The sequence below is a fragment of the Nuphar pumila genome, chromosome 3, assembly GCF_984573655.1.
Source record: "Nuphar pumila chromosome 3, dmNupPumi1.hap1.1, whole genome shotgun sequence".
Lineage (NCBI taxonomy): Eukaryota > Viridiplantae > Streptophyta > Magnoliopsida > Nymphaeales > Nymphaeaceae > Nuphar > Nuphar pumila.
In genome coordinates this window covers 136,992,811-137,017,942 of record NC_143251.1, presented here as the reverse complement: position 1 = coordinate 137,017,942, position 25,132 = coordinate 136,992,811, and the positions used below count along the sequence as shown (strand labels likewise).

The 25,132-nt window shown below is 36.0% G+C and overlaps 1 protein-coding gene across 2 annotated transcripts in view; it reads left to right on the top strand.

Annotated features, from left to right (window-relative positions):
* The window catches only part of LOC149843998 (putative LRR receptor-like serine/threonine-protein kinase At1g06840), a 224,660-nt gene that overhangs the window by 112,922 nt on the left and 86,606 nt on the right, over positions 1-25,132 (top strand). The window contains exons 8-13 of one of the 2 annotated variants that reach the window (XM_090000227.1): positions 5,210-5,284; positions 10,447-10,515; positions 10,593-10,661; positions 10,758-10,829; positions 11,030-11,116; positions 11,589-11,657. In XM_090000227.1, coding sequence (XP_089856353.1) covers positions 5,210-5,284; positions 10,447-10,515; positions 10,593-10,661; positions 10,758-10,829; positions 11,030-11,116; positions 11,589-11,657 — 441 coding nt within the window. Of the gene's footprint in view, positions 1-5,209; positions 5,285-10,446; positions 10,516-10,592; positions 10,662-10,742; positions 10,830-11,029; positions 11,117-11,588; positions 11,658-25,132 lie in introns of both variants that reach the window. The other variant, XM_090000226.1, reaches the window with a different exon arrangement.

Here is a 25,132-nt window from a genome sequence, read left to right as displayed (position 1 = left end):
AAATATAAGACAAGGTTTATTAACTGAACATATTGTCCTCTAAGTAGACCTTTAAACTATGTCGCATATGTGTTGGGTGCTCGCAGTATGATACAGTGCAGTTGGTTGCTACAAATCAAGGGCTCCAGTAATATATAAAGAACATGTATCAAAGTAAAAATATTCATGTAGAAATACAAAGGTCGGCAGGGCCTGTCAATAGCATAATTTATATATATATATATATATATATTTATTTATTTATTTATTTTTTATAACAGGGACTCAGTCCCAGTTGGTTGGGACTGGACAACAGTCTGTCCTGTCCCAGCCGACTGCGTCAGCTGGGACTGGACAGCAGTCTGTTCTGTCCCAGCTGACTGCGTCAGCTCGTCAGCTAGGACTGGACAGCTGTCCGTCCCGTCCCAAAAAAAATAGCAAGTCTTATATATATATATATCACAGTTCTATTCATTTTCATGTATCACAGTCCCTCTTTAAATCTGTCCAGATCTGTCCACTAATACAGCGGACAGATCTGTCCACTGTATTAGTGGACAGATCTGTCCAGATCGGACAGCACGGACAATGGTCCAAATCTGCTCATCGTTGCGATGGTCAGATCTGTCCAGATCTATCCGCTCATCTTATGGGACAGATCTGTCCATATATATATATATATATATATATATGAACATGAGCATACAAATCAAAAATACGTATTCTAAGAATGCATACATCGATTTCTATGGATTGAAACATGTGAAACTGAAATAAAATCCATGGTTTCCTTCAAAAATATTGCCTAAAGCTTATTTAGGCTCTTTTCCTGATCCGAATAAAAAAAGAACACCCGTACCTTTTTGACATTTGAAAAGAAAGATGGATGAAACATTGGGTATCTGGAGAGGAAGAGGGTCTCCTCTTCTTCCTTCTTCTTTTCTTTCTCTTCTCCTTTTTCTCTCTTTCTCTATTTTTCTCTCTTTTCCTCTCTCTTCCCTTTTTTTTTTTGAGCTTATATAGATGGGATAGGGGCTGACGCCCCCTCACCCTTTTCATCACCTTCTAATAGTGGCTGGAGATTGGACTTCCCATGTGGGTGTTCATCTCCAGCCCTACTTTCCAATTTCTAAAAATTCCAACTTTTTTCAAACCTTTCCTTTTTTTCCATTTTTTTATACTCATTTTTATTTACACTTGTCTTTTGGCAAGTGTGGACTCTTCTAGAGTCCTACCATTTAGCAACTTTTTGAAATTCGGAATTAATAATAATTTAATAATAAATAAATAAATTGTTAATTATTTATTAATAATTAAATATCCATAAGCTTTCAGAGGGTACCTTATCTCTCTGAGAGTCTTTCTAACTCTAAATATCTTCAATTCAAACCTATTTATTGAATTTAAAGTTGTATTTTAATTAGTTCTAGATTTTGGATCTAAATTCAAATCCAAGATCCAAATCCATATCCAAAATTTATTTATATCCTGAGATGAATCAATTCCTTATTAATATGGATCTTGGACTGAGTCCAGATCCATATTAATTTGGATTATATGTATTGGATCCAATCCGATCCAAATCCGGACCCGGCCTGTCGAGGAATGCTTTTTTTGAAAAATTGGGATTTTCGGGCTAACCATAGCCCGAATTCGGAAAAGTAAAATCCTTTGAAGTCGAATTTTTGAGGCGCATCTAACGATATGTAATTCGAATTCCGCCTCAATTTAACTCGAATTTTGCTTGAATTTAAAGGTTGAAAATTAAACTTTTATTACCTTCCAATTGGCTCATCTAAACCTTGTTGATGAGACCTGGGCCAATCCCATACTCAAATAACATATTCCCTATGTCACAGGGATTCGGCTTGTAGGGTGCCGCACCCGCGTCGATGCGACTCGACACAGGTGTGGTCAACCCGACCCTGGGTGCGTTGACCGCACCCAGGGTTATTTTGGTCCAATTCTCGAACTTCAAAAAAAATCCTCAAAAGGTTCCTTAAAAGGTTCTTCTGCGAACTGAGGGTGCAGGGAGGGGCCAAGCCCCTCTATTGCGAACCCAACCTAGAGCGAGAGAGGGGGAGGGCAAAGGCGCCCTCCCCTTTGCCGCAATCAGAGGGAGAAAAGAAGAAAAGAAAAAGGAGATGAAGAAAACGAGGAGGGGGGAAAACAACACTCCCCCTCCCCTCAGCGCGCAAGGGGAGGGGTTGTGCCCCTCCCCATCCTCTGAGAGAGGAAACAAGGAGCGGAGAGGGGGACAACACCCCTCCTCCGATCAAAACGCAATGGGAGCGGTTGTGGCCCTCCCCGTCCTCTGAGTGAGGACACAGAGAACGGGAGACTGAGAGAGAGATGGTTAGGGGTTACCTGAGAGGTGACCGAAAAAAGGGGGAAGGTTTCACCTGCGAGAGACGGTGCACGGGGTCACCGGTGCGACGAGGGTTCCAACGTCGACGGCTGGAACACGTCGAGGTGGAGAGAGGGCTCGAAGAAGGGGAGGCTCGTCGGTGAGACGGGGCTCCGGCGACTGAGGGAGCCCGAGAGAGGGTTCAGGGAGAGAGAGGGCTTCGAGTGTGGCTGCCAGTGTCGGGTGGTCGGTACACGAGCGGGAGAGGCGTCGCCGGTCCGGGTTTGCCGACTATGGGTGGGGGCGGTCTCCGGCACGAGATTGTCGGCGAAGGTGGGTCTCCGGCAGACGAGGTGGGCAAAGGGGGGGGGGGGGAGGGGAACAAGCAGGAGGACAGAGAGAGGGTTGGGGTTCCCTTTTGCGTAAAAGGGGAATCTCCACCCTCCCGTGTTTAAATAGAAACACGGGGGGGGGGGGGGGGGCAATTCGGGCCAGAATTGGAACTTTTTTAACTGGGTTTTACACATAATGAAAGAGGAGACAAAACTGTAAAAAGTCTAATTATTTTAGGAAATAACAAAAAAATGGATAATAGAATAAAAATAGAGCGGTAAAAAAGCTAAAACATGACAATAAGCAAAACGATAAGTTTTGTATCACTCGAGCAATTGATCATTAGTAACAACATGCTTAAACAAACAACAACAACTACGCCTTCATCCTAAAACAATTGGGGTCGGCGATATGAACCAAAAAAGAAAATCATTCTGGGTCTTCCACATGGATCCTTCTCCTCCAATCATTTCTATCTAATGCCATGTCCTCGGTGAGGTTCAAAGCATTCATATCCTTTCCTATCATCTCCATCCAAGTCTTCTTAGGCCTACCTCGACCTCTTTTAACTAATATATTTTCCCATTTTTCCATCCTTCTAACTGGAGCATCATTAGGCCTTCGCCGAATATGTCCAAACCACCGTAAACGATTCTCTCTCATCTTATTTTCAATGGATGCAACGCCTACCTTCTTACGTATCTCCTTTCGAGTCTTATCTTTTATTGTATTTCCACACATCCATCTAAGCATACACATCTCAACTACACTCATTTTTTGAATATGATGTCTCTTGGCAGCCCAACATTCTGTACCATATAGTAAAGCGGGCCTAATTGTCATCCTATAAAACTTTTCCTTCAACCGCAATGGCATTCTACGATCGCACAACACTCCAGTTGCACTTTTCCATTTCATCCACCCAACCTTTATCCTATGATGTACATCGCCATCAATTTCTCCATACTTTTGAATGATAGATCCCAAATATTTGAAACAATCATCCACCGGTATTTCTTGCTCACCAAGCTTCACTAAACTCCCATCACTACTTCGTTGCTTACTAAACCGACATTCCATATATTCTTCTTACTCTTACTCAACTTAAAACCTCTTGCTTCCAATGTCTGTCTTCATAATTCTAACTTAGCATTAACCCGAGCTCTAGACTCATCAATCAAAACAATATCATCACAAACAACATACACCACGACACATTTTCTTGAATTGATCTCGTAAGCTCATCCATCACTATAGCAAATAGGAAATTCTCATATTGGTTCATATTCATAGGGTGTGACTAAGTTTTTATGCTGGCTGTCATTGGCCTACCGTAACCCTCTTCCTTTATCCGGGCTTGGGACCGGTAGTGTATAACTAAACAGTTATACACAGGTGGAGTTAACAACATGCTTAAAAAGTTGCCAAAAATGAGAAATATGATGGAGGCATGCAATGTTTCAATTCTTGAACCTTTTTCTGTGGAAAGCCAACTCACAATTGTTTACGATTCAGTCCTATACAACTATAGACGAATGAAACATTTACCTGGATAACTTGGTAAATTCTAATTTGTGGTAGTCAGAATCTTTTTAGTAAGGGAATGGTCTCCTTATTGAGGATTAGCCGATTAGGTATTCTAATGTGGTGATGATTACCCTGTTTGCCTTTAGAGAAATGACCAAAACCAAAAAATGTGGGGAGAAAATGTGACAAACTGCTGCCTGTATATGTGCATTCTTTTCAGTTTGTTAGTTGCTGCATTTCATATTCCAGCTCTACTTATGCAAATTTACATGGATATGGTGTAAATAACTATATACTAAAATGGTAAGACCATGGTGTACTAGAACTCGTGCTGTTGGTAAAACTAGTTGCAATTGGATATATGTGAGTGATTAAGCTGTTCACGTGTAAATTTGGAAAAGAAAATCCCTTGGTTTATACTCACGGATTCCAACACCCACCCTTCGTGCTGGAATAGTTTTCTAAGAAGGTCCGAGTTCTACTTAGGTTGTTCAAACAGGACATGAAATATGAAGAAAGTAATATGCTGATCTGATTGTTGTCATTGAATATGTTCTGCTTCTAATGAACGTGTCCATTTCACGTCATGTGTGGCTTCTACTTTATTCAGAATTTGAGATGTGAAATCAAGGTGTAATTTGATACCAAGGTCAAAACATACTGGAAATGGATATTAGATTCTTTGTCATGCAGGTGAAGATTGTTCCATCTAGCTGTGAAAGAGACTGGAAATAAACCATTTCCTCATGTTATCCATGTTAGTTTGTTATTATTGGATATCGGCAAGCAATTTCATAGCGTATGGTGAGGGGAATTCACTGAGAATATCTTTCTTTTCCCTATGAAAAGTATCATTTAGCTGTGCACAAAGCTTCCACGGGATGCGTTGACATTAGATTAGGTTCTTTTGTTCACCTTTTTTTAATTTGTTTTTATTTGCGAGTTGTTCATGCCTCATCACTTTTGGAACTCAAGGAAAATTTGTGTTATACTAATTTTATCTTTTTCTTTTTAATTTTGCAGCCAGTTGGACAACAATCAGTTCACTGGGGCAACAATTCCAGCCTCCTATGGTAACATGTCAAAATTGCTGAAATTGTAAGTACTTATCAGGGTAACTGTAGTCTAATCTGTATCAGGTTGTCTTTATTCTTAATTTCTATCTTTTCTTCCTGTCATCTGCGAAAAAGTCCTTGTAAACATTTGCCCCAGAAATTCTACAATGAGTTGCATGCTGCTAGTCTTTTGTAATTTTTGTGCCAGAAATTGCACAATATTCATAAATGAAATTTTTTATTAACTGTTACCAATCAGTCATACCTCTCAGTATTATATGACTTGTTGTATGAATTATGTCCCATGATGTATGCTGGAATGCATTCTGCTTTTGACATATAATCTGGAAATTCACTAACATCTAAATTGTTGACTTGCTATCCTGCTGTTTAGTAATTATGATTGATGTAGTATTTGCATATTTGCTTGTTTTTTGGTAAAAGATGCTATGTTGGCAGGTATCTATTTCCCATTGGCTCTGTAGTAAGTTTTGAGAAAAATAAATCAATTTTCTTATGAGATGATGAGTTATCTCATTCTGATTAAGCAGCAGCAAAAATTAGCAGATGATAGAGAAATTTTTGGAAAAGATTAGTTGTAATATCGTGTATTTTTTCATGATTTTTAAATTAAAAAAATGAATTTTAAACTTACTATTTAATTAAATTGATAAAAAACATGAAAAATATATTAAAATATAGGTGACATCAGCTGGGTCTGGGCATGACCCAGAGTCCACTGACAAGACCTAGATGAGCCAAATATAATTTGAGAAATGTTTTGTTTTTAACCTTTAAATTCAAGCGAAAATTGAGCAAAATTCAGGTAAAATTCAAATGAAATTCGAAGGAAAAAATCAAGTATATATACCGTTAGATGTGCCTCATAATTCTGAGCACGTTGGTGACCTGTTTTTCTGAAATCGGGTTACGGTTGGCCCGAAAATCACATTTAAAAAAAATGATCCACTTCTATTTTTGCCTTTTTTTGGATTAGATCAGATTGGATCCGCTCTGTTTAATTGAAGTTAATATGGATCTAGACCCAGTCCATGATCTATATTAACTAGGGTCTGGTTCACGTAGGATCCATATGGATTTGGATATTGGATCCAGATCTGGATCCAAAATTCATGCATAGCCAATTTAGAACTTTAAAATCAATTTAAAATTTAAATTGGATAAGGTAGAACTCTACTCTATGGAGTCTTCCACAGGGGGGCAACACCCTCTAGAATATTCTTTGAATATTATATTAAATACAATATTTAATAATTAAATAAAATAACCTAATTAAGTAAAGGATAATGTAGAGGATAATGTATAGTTCTACATGAAATAGAACTCTACTTAATAAAGCCTTCTCTAAAGGGGATGCCACCTTCTAGATAAAAATCTAATTCGAAAATAAGAAAAATAAATAAGAAGATAAAGTATTGATATAAAAAGGGGTTGGTCTCCCCTCTCTCTAGAAAATTGTGTTCTAGAGAGAGAGGGAGAGAGTTAGAGAGAGTGAGCTAGAGAAAAAAAGAGGAAAGAACCCCAAACTTGTGTGGGGAGACAGAGAAAGAAGAAAAAAAAAGAAAGAAAAGAAAAAAAAATCTGTTTTTCATACATCCATCGTTTCTTTCCGGTCTTTTTCTACGTTACGATTAATGTATGGGTTTCTCTTTAAGTTCGTACGGTAAGAAATACGTGTAAACTAATTTTATGTGTAAGTTTAGATGGAAAAGGGAAATCTGATTCAAATATATATATATATATATATATATATATATATATATATATATATATATATATATATATAGAAAGTGATGATTTCTTGCATATATACGTATATATGATTATTTCTTGAGATTTCGATTTCTCTAGAGTATCAAATCCTGAAATATCTATGTTTTTTATTTCTATATATGTCGATTTTCTTGATTTGATGCGAGCATGTTATATAGGTTAATCGATTTTTCCCTGTTATGGATATGAATATATTTCTATGTATATTAAATTCTGTTATGAGTTTACATGCTCGCGCAATCCATATATACTATGTCACATGGGTGCGGGCGCGGGTGCGGGTTTGGGGATTTAGCACTTCCAAAAAACCCGGGTGCGGGGGTGAGGCAGGGGCAAAAATGTAAATATATATATATATATAAGGGGGTCCGGGGGTTCCCCCGACGCGGGTTGGGGGTCCAATTTTTTTTGTTGGTCCATAGGATTCTTCAAATTTCATTTTATATACAGCTGCACGACAGCTAAAAGAAATTTATTGGATTGGACATGTGAAAAAGAGAGGTCTACACAAGGCTACAACTAGAGCACCCATCTCGTCAGGAGAACATCGTCAGGAGAACAGTGAATACTAATAGCCAGCAAGGCTACCACCATCATTATCATTTATTATGGAGAGAGAAAATCCTTTACGAAAAAGATGGATCAGCAAGGCTACCACCATCATTATCATTTATTATGGAGAGAGAAAATCCTTTACGAAAAAAAGGATCAGCAAGGCTACCACCATCATTATCATTTATTATGGAGTGAGAAAATCCTTTACGAAAAAGAAGGATCTGGATTGAAAAGGCAGGAGCAGTAGCAACTGTCAGCAGAATTTTTTTTAAAAAAAATTCTGCAGCCCAACAAATTTTTTTTTTTTTAAAAAAATAAAAAAAAATGGACCTAAATGATCCTGGGTGCGGTCAACGCACCCAGGATTGGGTTGACCGCACCCGGTGCCGCACCCGCGTCGAGTCGCGTCGATGCGGGTGCGGCACCCTGCTAGCCGAATCCCTGTGACATAGCATATATATATATATATATATATATATATATATAACACCCCGAAACTTTAACCCAATTTTTGTGATCATTTTTTTTTATTATTTTTTGAAATACAACGGAACTACTAAATTTACTTCGGATCAAACATCTGAGGCACGTCAGAGGTCATTCATACCAAAGATATTATTTCACAAGTTTTAAGAAAGTCTAACATCAGATAAAAATCTAAGTTTATTACAAGAATAGAAACAAAAACAGATAAACTGTCTAAAACTTGCCCCGAGAATATAAAAAATTCATGCATCAAGGCTCCTACAACATCCCGCAACCGCTCTGCATCGTCTATTCCTCACCTGAAATGTTTAAATAGTAGGCTCAGACTACAACCAGTGTGAACAGTAGGATTACTATGTCTATGCATATGTACAAAGTAACAAGGATGTACAATTCTATGGATTATCAGCAGGTTGTAAGACCATAACGTATCATGTCATGACTAGATGAATATCATATGAAATAATTAATTTCATAGCTCACACTCATGACATATAAATAGTCATAGATCATCTTAAGCATTTTCTGATATAATATAGCATGCTCATATACATAGTATATTTATATACATAACAGGAAAAAGTTGTTAACCCATATAGCATGCTCACATCGAATCAAGAAAATCGACATCTATGGAAATAAAAAACATAGATATTTTTTGGGTTTGATACTCTATGGAAATCGAAAATCTCAAGAAATATATGTATATATATTTTTTTGAATCAGATTTCTTTTTTCCATCTAAAACTTATACATAAAATTATATTTATACCCATTTCTTCCCGTAAGAACTTAGAGAGAAACTCGTACCTTGATCGTAGCGTAGAAAAAGACCAGAAAAATTGATGGATGTATGAAAACTAAATTTTTTTCTTCTTTTCTTTTCTCTCGTTTCTTTTCTCTTTTTCTTTCTTTCTCTCACACGATTTTGGTTATCTCCTCTTTTCTCTATCTCACTCTCTCTCTCTAGAACATGAGTTCTAGAGAGAGAGAGAAAAGAACCCCTCTTATATTGGTTTTTGATATTTTATTTTATTATTTTTAATTTGACTTAATCTAGAAGGGGATGACGTCCCCTCTATATGGCCTAATTAAGTAGAGTTCTACTCCATGTAGAACTTTGCATTGTCTCCTATATTATCCTTTTAATTAATTAATTTAATTATTTTATTTTATTTAATATCTAAAGAATATTACAGAGGGTGTCGCCCCCCTCCGGAAGACTCAGGTAGAACTCTACCTCACTCTCTTTTAATTTAAAGTTGATTTTAAAGTTTTAAATTGGCCATGGATGGATTTCGGATCCAGATCTAGATCCAAGATCCAAATCTATATCCAAATGTATATGGATCCTACTTGGACCAGACCCTAGTCAATATGGATCTTGGATTGGGTCTAGATCCATATTAACTTGGATCAAACAGGGCGAATCCAATCCGATTCAATCCCGAAAAAATAAAAAATAGAGGCGGGACATTTTTGAAAAATGTGATTTTTGGGCAGATCGTAATCCAATTTCGGAAAAACAGGCCACCAACACGATCAATATTTCGAGACACATGTAATAGTGTACATATTTGATTTTCGCCTCCGAATTTAACCTGAATTTCGCTCAATTTTTGCTTGAATTGAAAGGTTAAAAACAAAAAATTTCTCAAACTATGATTAACTCAACTAGGTCTTTTCAGTGGGCTCTGGGCTACGCTCAGACCCACTTTCTTTTACTATATTTTACTATATTTTTCATGATTTTTATCCTTTTAATTAAATATATAATTTAAAAATTATATTTTTTTAATTTAAAAATCATTTAAAAATACGCGATATTTCAAAAATTATAATAATTGTATGATTGCAAATTTGCAATCACCATCTATCCCATTGCTAAAAAGGGTTCCTTTTAATTATTAATACACTGTCAAATGTCATAAGAATCTAAACAAATTTAAAAAGATTACACTAGATGAAAGTGCAAACAAGGAAATTAAGGTGAGCACAATGTTCCGAAGGAGCTCTTTCTACAAGAATCTTTGGATAATTTTCATCCTCTAGAACTGTGGCATCTGTTGAGCTGAGTATTTGGTTATTGTTATCTGATACTTTTTTTAACAACTCAGATTGCAAGTTCAAGTTGAGGCTGCTTGAAGTTGCTTTTCAATTGGGTCATCACGTAACTCCATGTTCATGTCATTATTTTTGTTAGTTCCAAGTAAAATTTGTGAAGCTCATGTGGGTGTTTTTTTTTCAAAGATTTCTTGTACTGTAAAAAGGAAACAAGGTTTCTTATACTGTTTGACTCATTATTCATTTGTACATGCATTTATAACTTATATAGATGCATCTGTTACGATCTGCTATTCAATGTTGCAGGAGCCTTAGGAACTGTAACTTGGAAGGACCTGTTCCTGACCTGAGCAGCATACCAGAACTTGGTTATTTGTGAGTTCTCTAAAATTGAGTTAGTATCGAGTGCTATTTACTTCCAAAATATATTTCATCAATTTTTGTGTATGTAGAGATCTTAGTTTGAACCACCTCACTGGAGCAATACCAACAAGTAAGCTCTCTGCAAATATCACTACAATGTATGTATAACACACTTCCTCCTATTTAATCATCTATCGCTGCTGTTCTTGCATTATTGAAGTTGTAATCTCACTTTACAGATTTGGTGTTTACAGTGATCTATCAAACAACAACCTTACTGGGACTATTCCTCAGAATTTTTCTGGGCTTCCTCGTCTGCAAAGATTGTGAGTTTCTCTCTCTCTCTCATGTACGTACATATCTGCATATGTGCTTGTCTTTCTTGGGGTTTTCTTCTTTTAGTTTGAATGTTGAGATGATGGGAGCATGCTTTACAAATGGATGTACATCAAAGAATTGCTAATATATGCTTTTTACCCTGAAAAGCCACCATGTCCTGTGACTTATATGACTGCTTCTTGTGCAGGTCTCTTGAAAACAACCGGTTGAGTGGTTCTGTTCCAACTACCATTTGGCAGAATAAGGCTTATGGCTCTAAAGATCAGCTCATAGTGTATGCTTTCAACCTTCCACGTTGTGCTTCTTTTTACATATTTGGTATTTTATGTTTTCCTTTCTTGTTGTTCTGTGGCTTAAACCTTGATGCATGATTTCATTTTTTTTATTGGCTCATAGGGTGTGTTTTATTATGTTATCGAGTGAACAAGTTCAATTATTTCTCCAAGTAACACTGGTTACAGTGATACCATTTGATAGGATAAAGTTTTTTATATGAATATTTATTGTTTGCATGTAATTGGTCCATTTGGATATTTCAGGGATTTTCTGAACTCACTCTCTAATTGGTCCATTTGGATATTTCATTTTTTTTTATTGGCTTATAGGGTGTGTTTTATTATGTCATCCAGTGAACAAGTTCAATTATTTCTCCAACACTGGCTACAGTGATACCATTTGATAAGATAAAGTTTTTTTATATGAATATTTCTTGTTTTACATGTAATTGGTCCATTTGGGTATTTCAGGGATTTTCAGAACAACTCACTCTCTAATATTTCCGGAATTCTGAACCCTACTGCCAATGTCAGCATAAGGTAACAGTTTGTCTCTTCAGCCTATCGTCACTTCTGATTATGTATTTATATTGTACACATACGGGAACTTATACACCTGCATATAACCAATGCTTCTATTTTGGAGAAAGATTTTGTATTAATGACTTGCCTTGTTATGGGATTTTGCTTTAATAAATTTCACATGGATAAAGGTATGGGACATAGGTACAATGACTTGGAAATATTGAAGCTTAAAAGGCTAGTCAGGGGGAAATAACTGAAGGTATTGTAATGAAATATGTGAAAATACAAAATAAGGGTTTACAAGATCATAAATACAAAGTGTACATGCACATACATAAGTATGTGCATAAGTCCAACTAAGGCACAATACAAGAGCACAAAGGCACAACACAAGCACTAACTGCATTCAAGACATTAAAGAAATAAAGAGAAGAACACAAAACATAAAAATATTCATTTTATTGAGCATGAATGCTTAAGAGAAGCATTAAGAAATGAAAGGGGATAAAAGCCCTTATTTATACACATACAAAAGATAGATAGACCTCAATAGAGTTGTTGGACTGTTCCAACAACTCTACGTTGACTAGTCAAAAAAGAACCTGGTCCCTATAAAAACAGAAAAAGACAAAAAGAAATGAATAAAGTAAAAGTACTAATATCACCCCTAATGGGTGCAACCTATTATAATTACTGAAATGATGAAAATACCTTTAATGGGTATTTACCTATTATATATATATATATATATATATATATATATATATATATATATATATATATATATATATGTGTGTGTGTGTGTGTGTGTGTGTGTGCAACTTAACACTCCCCCTCAAACTTATGATGTGATATACCAAAAGTTTGAGAATACAAAAAGAATCAACATGAAGGATCAAAGTCTTCAAGTGTCTTTATTGGAAGTCATCTTTATGTCGTATAAGAAAATTTTGTAAATACAAGTCTCCAAATGTCTTCATTGGTGATCGGCCCCAAACACCTTCATCAACTATCTTCATCTTCTTGATATGATGCATCAAAGATATTCTTTTCTCAATCCATCACATTTTTAAGAACATGCAGAGAGAAGAAAACAAAGATTTCAACTACAAAAAGGAAAATATCCTAACTCAATAGTTATAAAGTTTTTAACACAAATATAATTTTAAACAAGAGAAACATTAGATAATCATTAAAAAGATAAGAGGAGCATACCTTAAGGATAACTTTTTTTGAAATCAAATCATAAACCCAAAATCAACATATTTTTTTTAAAGAAAAACATAAATATTGATCATAAGAGAATTTGATCACTAAAGGACATATAAATCATCAAGAAGAGATAAAAAATTATGCATAAATAATATCCAAAGAATTTTTAGAAAAGCATTTCAAATGAAATAACAAATTATCACCGACAAAATGCATATAAAATATAACAATTCAAAAGAGCCCTCAAGAAAAGAGGAGATAATTAAATTCATCCATACAACAATGTGAACAAAATAATTAATTTGAAACATATATATATCCAACATACAATTAAAGCATATGTAATGCACATAATAACGAATGAGAGCAATCTCACAAATCACAACCCATTATGATTCATTCACACAACCTAGAATGAGCTTAAGCACAAATGACCAAATATCAATCTTAATATATATATATATATACATATACATATATATTATTAATGAAATACACACATAAGATGCATAAAATTTTATGAATAAACATTTTTGTATACAAGAAACAGTTTAGAAATTTTATGGACAGATTTTAAAAATCCCATACAACAAAAAGAGCATAATCATCTCACTAGACTTCCAAACCTAAAAAACCAAGTGTATCAGCTACCAGAACAAGAGCATAATCATAATGCCACTAATGAGCTAAAAAATACACAAAAAGTGTGAATAACTAACAACATTTATTGTTTACATAAAATGACACTTAAACAAGTGTATCAGCTATTAGAACAAGAGTATAATCACAATGCCACTAATGGGCTAAAAAATACACAAAAAGTATAAATAACCAACATCTCTTGTCTACATAAAATGACGCTTAAACAAGTGTATCAACTACTAGAACAAGTGCATAATCACAATGCCATATATGGGCAAAACAAACACAAAAAAAGTGTAAATAACTAATGGGTGCACATAACTCGCTGAAAAAGTAGTGTTTTGTATATTAATATGTCATACCAAATGTATAATGTATTCTGGGTCTGGACATTATACCGGGTTTGGACATTATACCAGACCCGGACCCATATTGTATATCAAAACATATAAATACATGTTCTAGGTCACAATTTCTATTATTGAAATCATGACAGCTACAACCCTTCTTCTCCTCTTCATTTTTCTTTCTCACAAAACAGATTCTGGTGAAAATCTCACATGGTATCAAAGCGGAGATCCACCTAGGGTTTGAAGCGGCTACCAAAAGGTCCGACCTGACTGTTTTAATCAAGAGATGTTTCTTATGTCTTTCCCTCTTTTCTTTTCGTAAGTCTTATTTTTTTCCTCTTGTCTGGAGGATTCACGTCTCACGTGAATCCCTAAAATCATCACGTCTCACGTGAATCCCTAAAACTCTCTTATTTCTTCCCTTCCTTTCTTTTCGTAAGTCTGTCTTGGATTTTTTTTCCCTCTTCCTGTCTGGAACGATCATGCTTCACGTGAATCCCTAAAATCGACCCACCTTCTTCTTCGTCTAGAATATTCAGATCTGGTCATGCTTCTGCATCAGATTTGAAATACTCCACCTTTGCGCATTTTCATTTCTTTTACTTGAACCAAAATATTCAGATCTGAGCGTGAAGTTGTATTATATCTGAAATATTAAGTTTCTGATTGATATTTGCCCTATATACACCAGACCCAAAGTTAAATCTGTGTCCCATTTTTGTCCAGACTTGATATTTGACGTCAGATTTCAATCTGAGTCTAATCTATCAAGCGTCTACCGTCTATTTCTTCTTGTTGTCACATCTGATATTCATATCGCATTCTGCCCTCTGTCCAAATAATGCCCATCTGCGTTTTGTCTGAAAACGCAATCAGTTTGAAATTCTGTTCAACGTGTGTTGTTCAGAACTTCTTCCTGCGTCAATCACAAACCTTATAAATATAACAAGAGAAAGGAAACTTTTAGATCTAGTTCTCTCTTTGAATCTGAAAGTTTCTGATCGCTAATTTCTTGAAGGTTGCCCAACTTCAAAAAAAAAAGAAAAACGGGCCGACCAACAAACTTCTCTAGCAGTAGACTGGGCACTTCGTGAATATCTTTGTTAAAAATTTTCAATCATGGATTCCCATTCTTCTCAATCGAGTCTTCCTTCGAGTTTCCTCAATCAACTTGTTTTCGAAAAGTTAACCACCTCAAACTTCTTGATTTGGAAGAGACAAATCATTTCTTTTATAAGGAGTCAAGGTCTCTTAGGTCATTTGGATGGAACCACTATTAAAATGTAAACTGTAATATATATATATATATATATATGTATATGTATATATATATTATTTAATATTAGTATATTTTCTTTTATTATTTTCTTTTTATTATTTTTCTTTATTTTCTTTTTTAGCATCTAGTTCAATAGAAACTAGATATTGGATCCAGTCAAGTTCCCGTTGGAACTTGACTGTGCAAATAGCTGTTGGACTGTAGTCCAACTATAATAAATGTTGTTGGACTATAGTCCAACAGCTATATTAAGAGACGTTGGAATCCAACGTCTCTTTTGGAGATCTCAAAATGAGCTCTCCTCTCTCTTCCACTTTTTTGTATATATAGGGGTGAACCCCTTCAATGTAAACTACAATGCTTCTTAAGCATTTTGTTCATGAATAAAGTATTATTTATTTTTCAAGTGTTCTTTCTTTTATACCCTTTCAAGGGTCATGCTTGTAGTGTCTCCAATAGACACTTGTTTGTGAGTTATTTGTGCATTTGTTAAAGACCACCATTTCATTACATGGTATCAGAGCTACTAAATCCTTAGATCTTGAAGTGCTTCCGCCTCGATTTCCGTGCCACATTTACAAAAGGTGTTTCATCACCTTGTTCTTGGCTCAAGAAGATTTGTTTGAAGAAAGGCAAACTTGTGCTACAAAAAAATTTTGGTTTTGTATCCTCTCTTATTCTTTTGTCTACTATTTTTCTTTTCTTTTTATTTTTCTCTCTCTCTCTCCTCCTATTTATTCCTCTCTTACCCTTGTAAAAGATGGATGACAATAATAAGATCACCATCATACCTATGAAGCTAAATGATACTAACTATGTAATGTGAGCTTCGATTATGAAGCACCACATTTGGGGAAAAGGTTTATGGGGTATAGTAGATGGTTCCGATTTGGAACCTAAACTATCTCTTACCAAGAAAGAGGGTGATAAAGAGGTTCCTCTAACGGAAGAAGAGAAGAGTAAGGCGTTAGCCACTTATGAAAAGAAATGGAAAGAATGGAGGATAGGGCATGCAAAAATTATGTCATGGCTCATCAATAGCATAGACATTAAAAAATGCTCTAGTCTAGCTAAGTTTGAGCATGCCGATAAGGCTTGGGAATACCTTAAAAACATGCATTCCCTTAAAGATATTGCACATGTATGCAATTTACAAGATAAAGTTCGGACAATGACTCAAAAAGATAAAACTATTCGAGAATATTATAATGAGTTGTCCGAACTTTGGGAAGAGTTGGCTCTTCTTGAGCCCAAATGGCATTGTGCCGAAGACATCGAGCTTCGCCAAAAGCAACTCGATATGGAACATTTCTATCAATTTGTGAATGGTCTAAGGCCGGAGTTTGAATCCACCAAATCGGCCCTTTTACATCGTGGAAAAATTCCTTCTATTGTTGATACTATAGAAGAGCTCACTATGGAGGAAAATAGATTTAGAAAAAGTACTCCAAAAGTTGATGATGACTCCGTTTTAGCTGTATCTAGACCGTGGAATCATACTCGTACTTACAAGCCGCCTCATTTTGGAAGGCAAAATGGCGACTTTGATAAAAGAAAAGTTATTTGTCATCATTGTCATGAACCGGGGCACTATAGGCCTCAATGTCCAAAGTTAAAAAGAAGAGAAGAAAAAAGAGTTGTATCTGAGTCAAAAGATCAAGATGCACCTGTGTCTATGGCTCAATTGATGGAAATCCTTCAACCTCTTCTCAAAGGGGTATCCTCCTCAACCGAAGCCTCAAGCGGCAGTTGCATCTTTCTCCGGTCCAGGTAACTTTCCTTGGCTTTTAGATTCTGGTGCTTCTTTTCATATGACCCAAAATGTTAATAGTCTATCTGAATGTCTTAAAAATAACTCAAGTGTGTCAAAGGTTTTTACATCCGATGGCACATCTCTTGAAGTAAAAGGAATAGGATGTTTTGAAAATCTTCAACAATCCAAAAGTTTTTTTATCCCAGAAGTAACCATATATATATTTTTTAATATTATTATATTTTCTTTTATTATTTTCGTTTTTTATTTTTCTTTATTTTCTTTTTTAGCATCTAGTTCAATAGAAACTAGATATTTGATCCAGTCAAGTTCCTGTTGGAACTTGACTGTGCAAATAACTGTTGGACTGTAGTCCAACAGCTATAATAATAAATGTTGTTGGACTGTAGTCCAACAACTATATTAAGAGATGTTGGAATCCAACGTCTCTTTTGGAGAGCTCAAAATGAGCTCTCCTCTCTCTTCCACTTTTTTGTATATATAGGGGTGAACCCCTTTAATGTAAACTCCAATGCTTCTTAAGCATTTTGTTCATGAATAAAGCATTATTTATTTTTAAAGTGTTCTTCCTTTTATACCCTTTCAAGGGTCATGCTTGTAGTGTCTCCAATAGACACTTGTTTGTGAGTTATTTGTGCATTTGTTGAAGACCACCATTTCATTACAACCACTCCAGGCCCGCTAAAATTTGTTACGAGAGAAGAGAAAGATAATAAGGGGGCAACTTCAATTGTGTATGTCAAAAATGTAGAATATCTCAACTGGGAAAGGAAAAACCAATCAGTAGTTGTATACATTACCTCTACATTGTCTCAAGAGGTTCTTGTTGCAATCCCTGACAATTGTACAACCATGAAGCTTTGGGAGATACTGATTCAGACGTATACACAAGTTTCACAGGCGATGATGTTTTTTCTCAAGAGGGAATTTCAGTTGCTGAGAAAAGACTCCATGACCATCATGGAATATCTAAACAACATGAAGACTATCACAGATCAACTTGCAGTTATAGGATGTGCAGTGAGCGACAATGATATGGTGCAAAAAACTCTGAGTGGACTGTGATCCGATTATAATATGATCATCACTTCACTACTGTGCTTGCCTGCTCTTCCTACTTTTGATGAGTTGCGGACTAATATAATTCAATATGAAATGACTCTGAAAGGCTTTTATGAAGAAAACCATGCTCATACAAATTCTCAAGAAGTTTTTGCTACAGGGGTGACTTATGGTCAAGGACGGGGGCGAGGAGGACAAGGGCGAAATGGACACGAAGGACGTGGATTGCTTCCCACTCCAAATATGTTGACCCATGCTCAGGGACAAAGATCTATCCCCACTTGCTTTCTTTGTAACAAAAGGGGGGTATATCAAGGCGAATTGTTGGCACAATCCTGAAAATAAAGGAAAGCCTCCACAGACAGAACAAAAAAGGAAGTCCAACAACATGCGAGACAGTGGAGAGATTAGAGATTTGTTGATATCCGCCTTGTCAGAATTGAATTTAAAGCAGAATGACCAAGGAACTTGGTTTGTTGACTCAGGTGCAACAACTCAGGTGACTGGTGATGCAGGTAAACTTTTTAAACCTATTCCTTATTTTGGAAAAAGTAAGATTGTCACTGGAGATGGATCCTGCCATCTTGTTTCTCACATTGAAAAATTTGTCAATCCCATGTCACATTCTACCCTTGAACTTTCTGATGTCCTTCATGCTCCAAATATCAAGAAAAATATTGTCTCTGTTTCTAAACTTGTTGATGATAATCATGCTTCAGTCGAATTCACTCCCTTCTCTGTGTAGGTCAAGGACCTTCGCACGAGGGAAATGTTCGCTGAATGAAAGAGACAAGGCAATATGTATGTCTTTCAAGAAGATCCATGTCATTCGGTCTGCTCTAATCATCTGGATTTGAAGTCTTTATTAGAGTCATGTTTTTTCTCTTCAGCAAATGTTTTTAGTATTTTTGAATGTAATAAGCCTCTCCTATGGCACAGTCGGTTAGGACATTGTGGGAGTCATTTTATTAAGAAACTTGTTTATAATAATCTCATTCCAAAAGAAAGTCTCAATGTGGATGAGAAAAGTCAAAAGTGTTTCAGTTGTCTTTTGAGCAAAAGTCATGTATTGCCTTTTCACTTTGTTAATAAGAGAGCTTCAAAGCCTTTTGAGATAATATGTTATGATGTATGGGGGTCTGCCCCAGTTGCCTCTGGATCTGGAAGTAGATACTGCTTAATTTTTGTTGACAGCTACTCTCGATACACCTGGATATATTTCATAAAAAATAAGTCGGAAGTTTTTCTTTTGTTTCAAAACTTTTCTTTCCTTAGTAAAAAATCAATTCTCTGAGTCCGTCCAATTTTTCCAATGTGATGGACGAGGGGAGTTCTCATCTAGTGACTTTATTTCTTTTCTTCAAAATAATGGGATAGGAAGAAGGGTGTCCTGTCCACACACACCTCAACAAAATGGGATTGTTGAGCGAAAACACAAGCATATCGTCGAAAGTGCAATGACTATGCTCCATGACAGTAATCTTCACATTAATCTGTGGACAGAAGCTTTTCATTCTGCCGTACATGTGATAAATAGATTGCCTATGGTTGTTTTGGAAAATAAGTCTCTTTATTAGTGTCTTTTTGGGGTTCATACTAGTTATTATGATTTACATACCTTTGGATGTGTTTGTTATGTGCACATTGATCGATCTTTGATAAACAAGTTTCAGGACAAGGCTCAGAAGTGTAGATTTATGGGATATGCAGACGACTACAAAAAATACATATGTTATGATCCCGCTAACAGACGTATTAGAATCTCAAAAAATGTTGTTTTTGATGAACAAAATTTTGATCACAAAGCTGACACAACAGATATGTCCTCTATCACAACTGAAGTTTAATATCCTTGGCTAAACTCAAAACTCTTTGCTAGTCCCAATGAAGTCTGTTCTTCAGATTACGTGCAACAGGAAGAAGAAATGTTTGAGACTCTTGGTGCATCAGGATCAGCGAATGGGGAAGAAGTACCATCATTGGTACTGGGCAGATACAAGGGCATTTCCTATACTAGACAAAGAACGACTGCGTCAGGTCTCTTAAATCGTGCCCCAGCAGCTGCACCTACTTCCTCCCATGTTCTTGAGGTCAGAAGATCCAATCGCATGCGACATCCTATTGATAGGTGGGTCAGCTATAACAACTTCTCCATGGATTTTCAGTTCTTTTTAACTGCTCTCAATAAGGAAGATGAACCTATTATGTACTATCAGGCAACCACTTCTACCAAATGGGTAGAAGTCATGAATGATGAAATGCAAGCCTTTCATGAATGTGGAACCCGGGAAATTGTTTCCAGACCACATGGCAAAAATGTTATCAGATGCAAATGGGTCTACGAAATAAAGTATAAACCAGATGGGACCATTGAACGATACAAGGCAAGACTAGTGGCAAAAGGGTTCACCCAAGAAGCAGGGCAAGACTGTGATGAGACCTTTAGCCCAGTGGTGAGAATGAGAACGATTCAAATTATTCTTTTCTTAGCTGTTGAACATGGATGAAAGCTGAGCCAGCTTGATGTAAAAAAATGCATTCTTGCATGGGGATTTGAAGGAGGAAGCTTACATGGAACAACCACCTGGATATTACGAGCAAGATTGTAAAACACATGTATCCAGGCTAAAAAGACCTATCTATGGCCTGAAACAAGCATCTCGTTCTTGGTTTGACAGCTTCTCACTTGAGATTCAAAAACATGATTTTTTCCGCTCTCTACTAGATCACTCATTATTCATTTTTAGAAGGCAGAATGTGATCACCTTGTTACTAATTTATGTGGATAATATTATCATCACATGAAACTCTGAAGATCACATCAAAGAAGTGAAAAACCTATTAGGTCAGAGATTCAAAATGAAAGATCTGGGTGCCTTGCGTTATTTTCTTGGGGTAGAAGTCGATAGTCGGGCTGATGGCTTGACTCTCACTCAGCACAAGTATACGATAAACGTTATCGGCAAGCCAGGTATGAAAGACTGTAAACCTCTAGGAACTCCAAGTGTGTTTCACCAAAAACTAAGTACTTATGATGGAGACCTGTGTGAGGATTTCACCAGGTATCGCAGTCTAATAGGGATGTTACAATATCTCACATTCACTCGACCTGATATTGTTTATTCAGTCAATCAAGTGTCTCAGTTTATGCATGTGCCACGTATTGAGCATATAGAGGTTGTTAAGATGATACTCAGATATCTGAAAGGAACAATTGGAGATGGATTGATATATTCTCCAAAATTGTCTGACAAGGATATGTGTGAGCTTACTGTATATTGTGATGCAGACTGGGCATAGGATCCAGATGAATGAAGGTCTACATCAGGATATTATGTCTTCATTGGAAGAAACTTAGTCTCTTGGAGTGGTAGAAAACAAAAAACCATCGCTAGATTAAGCACTGAGGTCGAGTATAGATCCATGGCTGCCGCTACTGCTGAAGTCACATGGGTCAGGCATTTACTAACTGAAGTGGGAGAAATGATCTCTCGGTCTACCTTGCTGTGTGACAATCAAAGTGCTCTTAACATGTCATTCAATCCAGTACATCACAATCGCGCTAAGCATATTGAGATAGACCACCATTTTGTTAGACAAAAAGTTGAAGAAAAGGAGTTTGAGCTTGCATTTGTTAATACTGAAAGACAAGTTGCAAACATATTTACAAAGGGCTTGACAAAAGATCGTTTTTGGATGCTTAAAGACAAGTTGTTCATGATTCAAAACCATGATCAACTTGAGGGGAGGTGAAAAAGTAGTGTTTTGTATATTACATATGTCATACCAAATGTATAATGTATTCTGGGTCTGGACATTATACCAGACCCGGACCCATATTGTATATCAAAACATATAAATACATGTTCTAGGTCACGATTTCTATTATTGAAATCGTGACAGCCGCATCTCCTCTTCATTTCTCTTTCTCACAAAACAGATTCTGGTGAAAATCTCACACTTGCCACATTTGAAAAACATCTCTTGTCTACATAAAATGACACTTAAATAAGATAGGACTCTAGAGGAGACGCACCCTCTCTCCAGAAGACCAATATATATATATATATATATATATATATATATATATATATGTGTGTGTGTGTGTGTGTGTGTGTGTATTATAAGTCTAACTTGTCTCTCTCTAGATTTTGTTTTCTAGAGAGAGAGAGAAGGAAAACGACAAAAAAAAGAAAAGAAAGAAAGAGAAAAAAAGCGAAGAAAGAAGAGAGGAAGGAAGAAGAAGAAGTGGAAGGAGGAATCGATCTGTGATTTCCACCCTTTATCCGACGATTCTCCGGTCTGTTTTTCGGTTCCAACTAAGGTTGGGGTTTCTCCCTAAGTTTTTAGGGGAAGGAATAGGTAAAAGTCTGATTCATGTATAAAATATCGATTGTTTATCATGTTAAAAAAAAGGACGGAATATTGACTGATGTAATATGTTGTTATTTTCTGCATATCTATAACGACCCCAACTCATCCCAGTGAAAAGTTGATTTTTTTTAAAACAATTGCGGAAACCAAAACCTAAGGATTTGGGGCTTCACAGACTTAACAACTTCCAAACCACAAGTGATCTTTACATTGAACCCACCAAACAAAATAACTAACTTTATTAATCAATAAACCAATGTTTGAGAACAAAATTAAATTAAAGTATAAAATCCCAGAGCCACACTGTCCAAGAAATAATAGAAGCAAGTTACACGATCTTGCAGGCTCCCTGTGGCAGTCATCCCCATCACCAGGTCCTGTGAAAAACATTGAAAATACTGGGTAAGAATCAAAGATTCTTTGTACGAATTTCTCTAAAAATTCAAATAGGCAAGAAAGAGCATAAATCAAATTTATGCAAGTATTCAGAGGAAATATAACAACCACGATCTCATAAGCCATATACTATTCAAGCACTTGAAAGTAAGTATCATGCAATGACAATTTCTCACGTAAAACAAAACAAGAATGCATGAACCGTTAAAATGTAATATATATATATATATATATATATATATATGTGTGTGTGTGTGTGTGTAATACCCACTAGGGATAAAAAGTCTTCTTTATTTCACACATATTCCTTTTGAATATGCTCTTTTCTTTTTTGTATTTCTCTTCTTTTTATTTTTTACTTTTTGTCTTTTAACCATAGAGGGGCCCACATCATATAAATGTTGCCCCCCTCCAACGATCAATAATATGACCATTGGAGGGGCTCCAACGTCTACATGAGAGAGCCCCTCTAAGGGTCCTCATATGTATAGGGGATTCCCCCCTTTGTAAAAGAATGCTTTTGTAAAGCTCTCTCACTTATTCAATAAAAGTTTAGAGCGTTATAAAGCTAGACTAGTGGCTAAGGGATACTCTCAGGAGTACGATATTGACTACAAAGAAACATTTGCCCCCGTTGCCAGGATAACTAGTGTTAGGACCTTCATATCCGTTGTATCTATCAAACAATGGCCACATTTATCAACTAGATGTGGAAAATGTTTTTTTAAATGGTGAATTAAGTGAAGAAGTTTACATGGATCCTCCGCCAGAGGTTTGCATTGGTAAAGGAAAAATTCTTAAACTTAACAAAGCCTTATATGGTCTAAAACAGGCTCCAAAAGCTTGGCATGATAAATTTATTAATGCGATGACTCATATGGGTTTTCATTCGTGTTATACTGACACTGATCTTTTTGTGAAAAGTACAAGTTCTATGGTGATTATTCTTCTACTTTATATAGATGATATAATTATCACTGGAAGTGATAAGCAAGGAATCAATGACATTAAAAATATTTTAAAAGAAAATTTTGATATGTCTGATTTAGGATTCTTAAAAGACTTCTTAGGTAATGAAGTTGCATACTCTCTCAGAGGGTACATTCTTTCTCAAATGAATCTTGCTGCTGACATTTGTATTAAGTGTGGTATTTCAGTTGATAAGAAGATTGAAACCCCTTAAGTCATTAATACAAAATTAGGGCTGGAAGATGAGACTCTACTCGAAGATCCTACCCCTTACCGCCAACTTGTTGGATCAGTCACATACTTGTCCATCACTCGGCCAGACATAGCTCACTCTGTTCATTCAGTCAGTCAGTTCCAACATGATCCTACCACCGTGCACATGAGTGTTGTTTTAAGAATTATCAGATATATCAAGAATGTTTCTGTGTGTTTTTAGGTGACTATGATCTCATGGAGATGCAAGAAGCAACACAAAGTATCACTATCCTCAACTAAAGCCGAATATCGTGCAATGACCACTACGACTATGGAGCTTGTGGGGCTTAAAAGCCTTCTCAGTGATATGGGCATAGTCATCTTCACACGTTCGAAGATGTGCTACGACAATAAAAGTGTAATTTACATCGTAAGCAACCGCACCTTCCATGAGTAGACTAAGCATATTGAGATGGACTGTTACTATGTACGTGACGAATATCTGAGATGAACTATTACTTTGCCATATGTCACATCAGAGTACCAGTTGGCAAATTTCTTCACAAAGCTCTTCCTTCTCCTTGTTTTGTTTTTCTCCTTAACAAACCTTTGGTTATCTCCCCGTAAAGTTTGACGGAGGGTGTTAAAATATATGTATATATATACATGTCTTGTCTAAAATACTTGATAGGGGCATTTTAGTCTTTTAACATAGTTGTTTATGGAAACAACTATTTTATTAGGTTAGATTTTTCTTAAATGTAATTTTTATTTTTTTATTTCTTTTTCTGAAACTCATTGGGGGTCCCACCATAGAGTCGTTGGGACCCCCAACGGTCATAAATATGAGGGTTGGGGGCTCCCGACGACTCTATGTGGGAGCCCCCAATGGTCTCTTACTCTCTCCTTTTTGTGTATAAATAGGGGACCTCTTCCTTTGTATTTCTCATGTGTTTTGAAGCTCTCTTTAATAAAGATTTTATTCTTTACTTGCTTGTGTTACCTTTTTAAGGCTTTTGTGTTGTCCCATTGTGGACTTCTTACTTATATTTCTCTTGTGTCATCGTGCTTGTCCATTATTGGACTTTGTTAATGCTTTTGCATTCTTGGGTTATATTTCTGCATACTTCATTACATATGGGCCACACCCTCACTCAGCTGAGGCCACCTAAAATCGAAGATTTTATATCGACTTTCAAAATACTTAGCCAAATTTTTCAAAAATCTTAGAATTTAA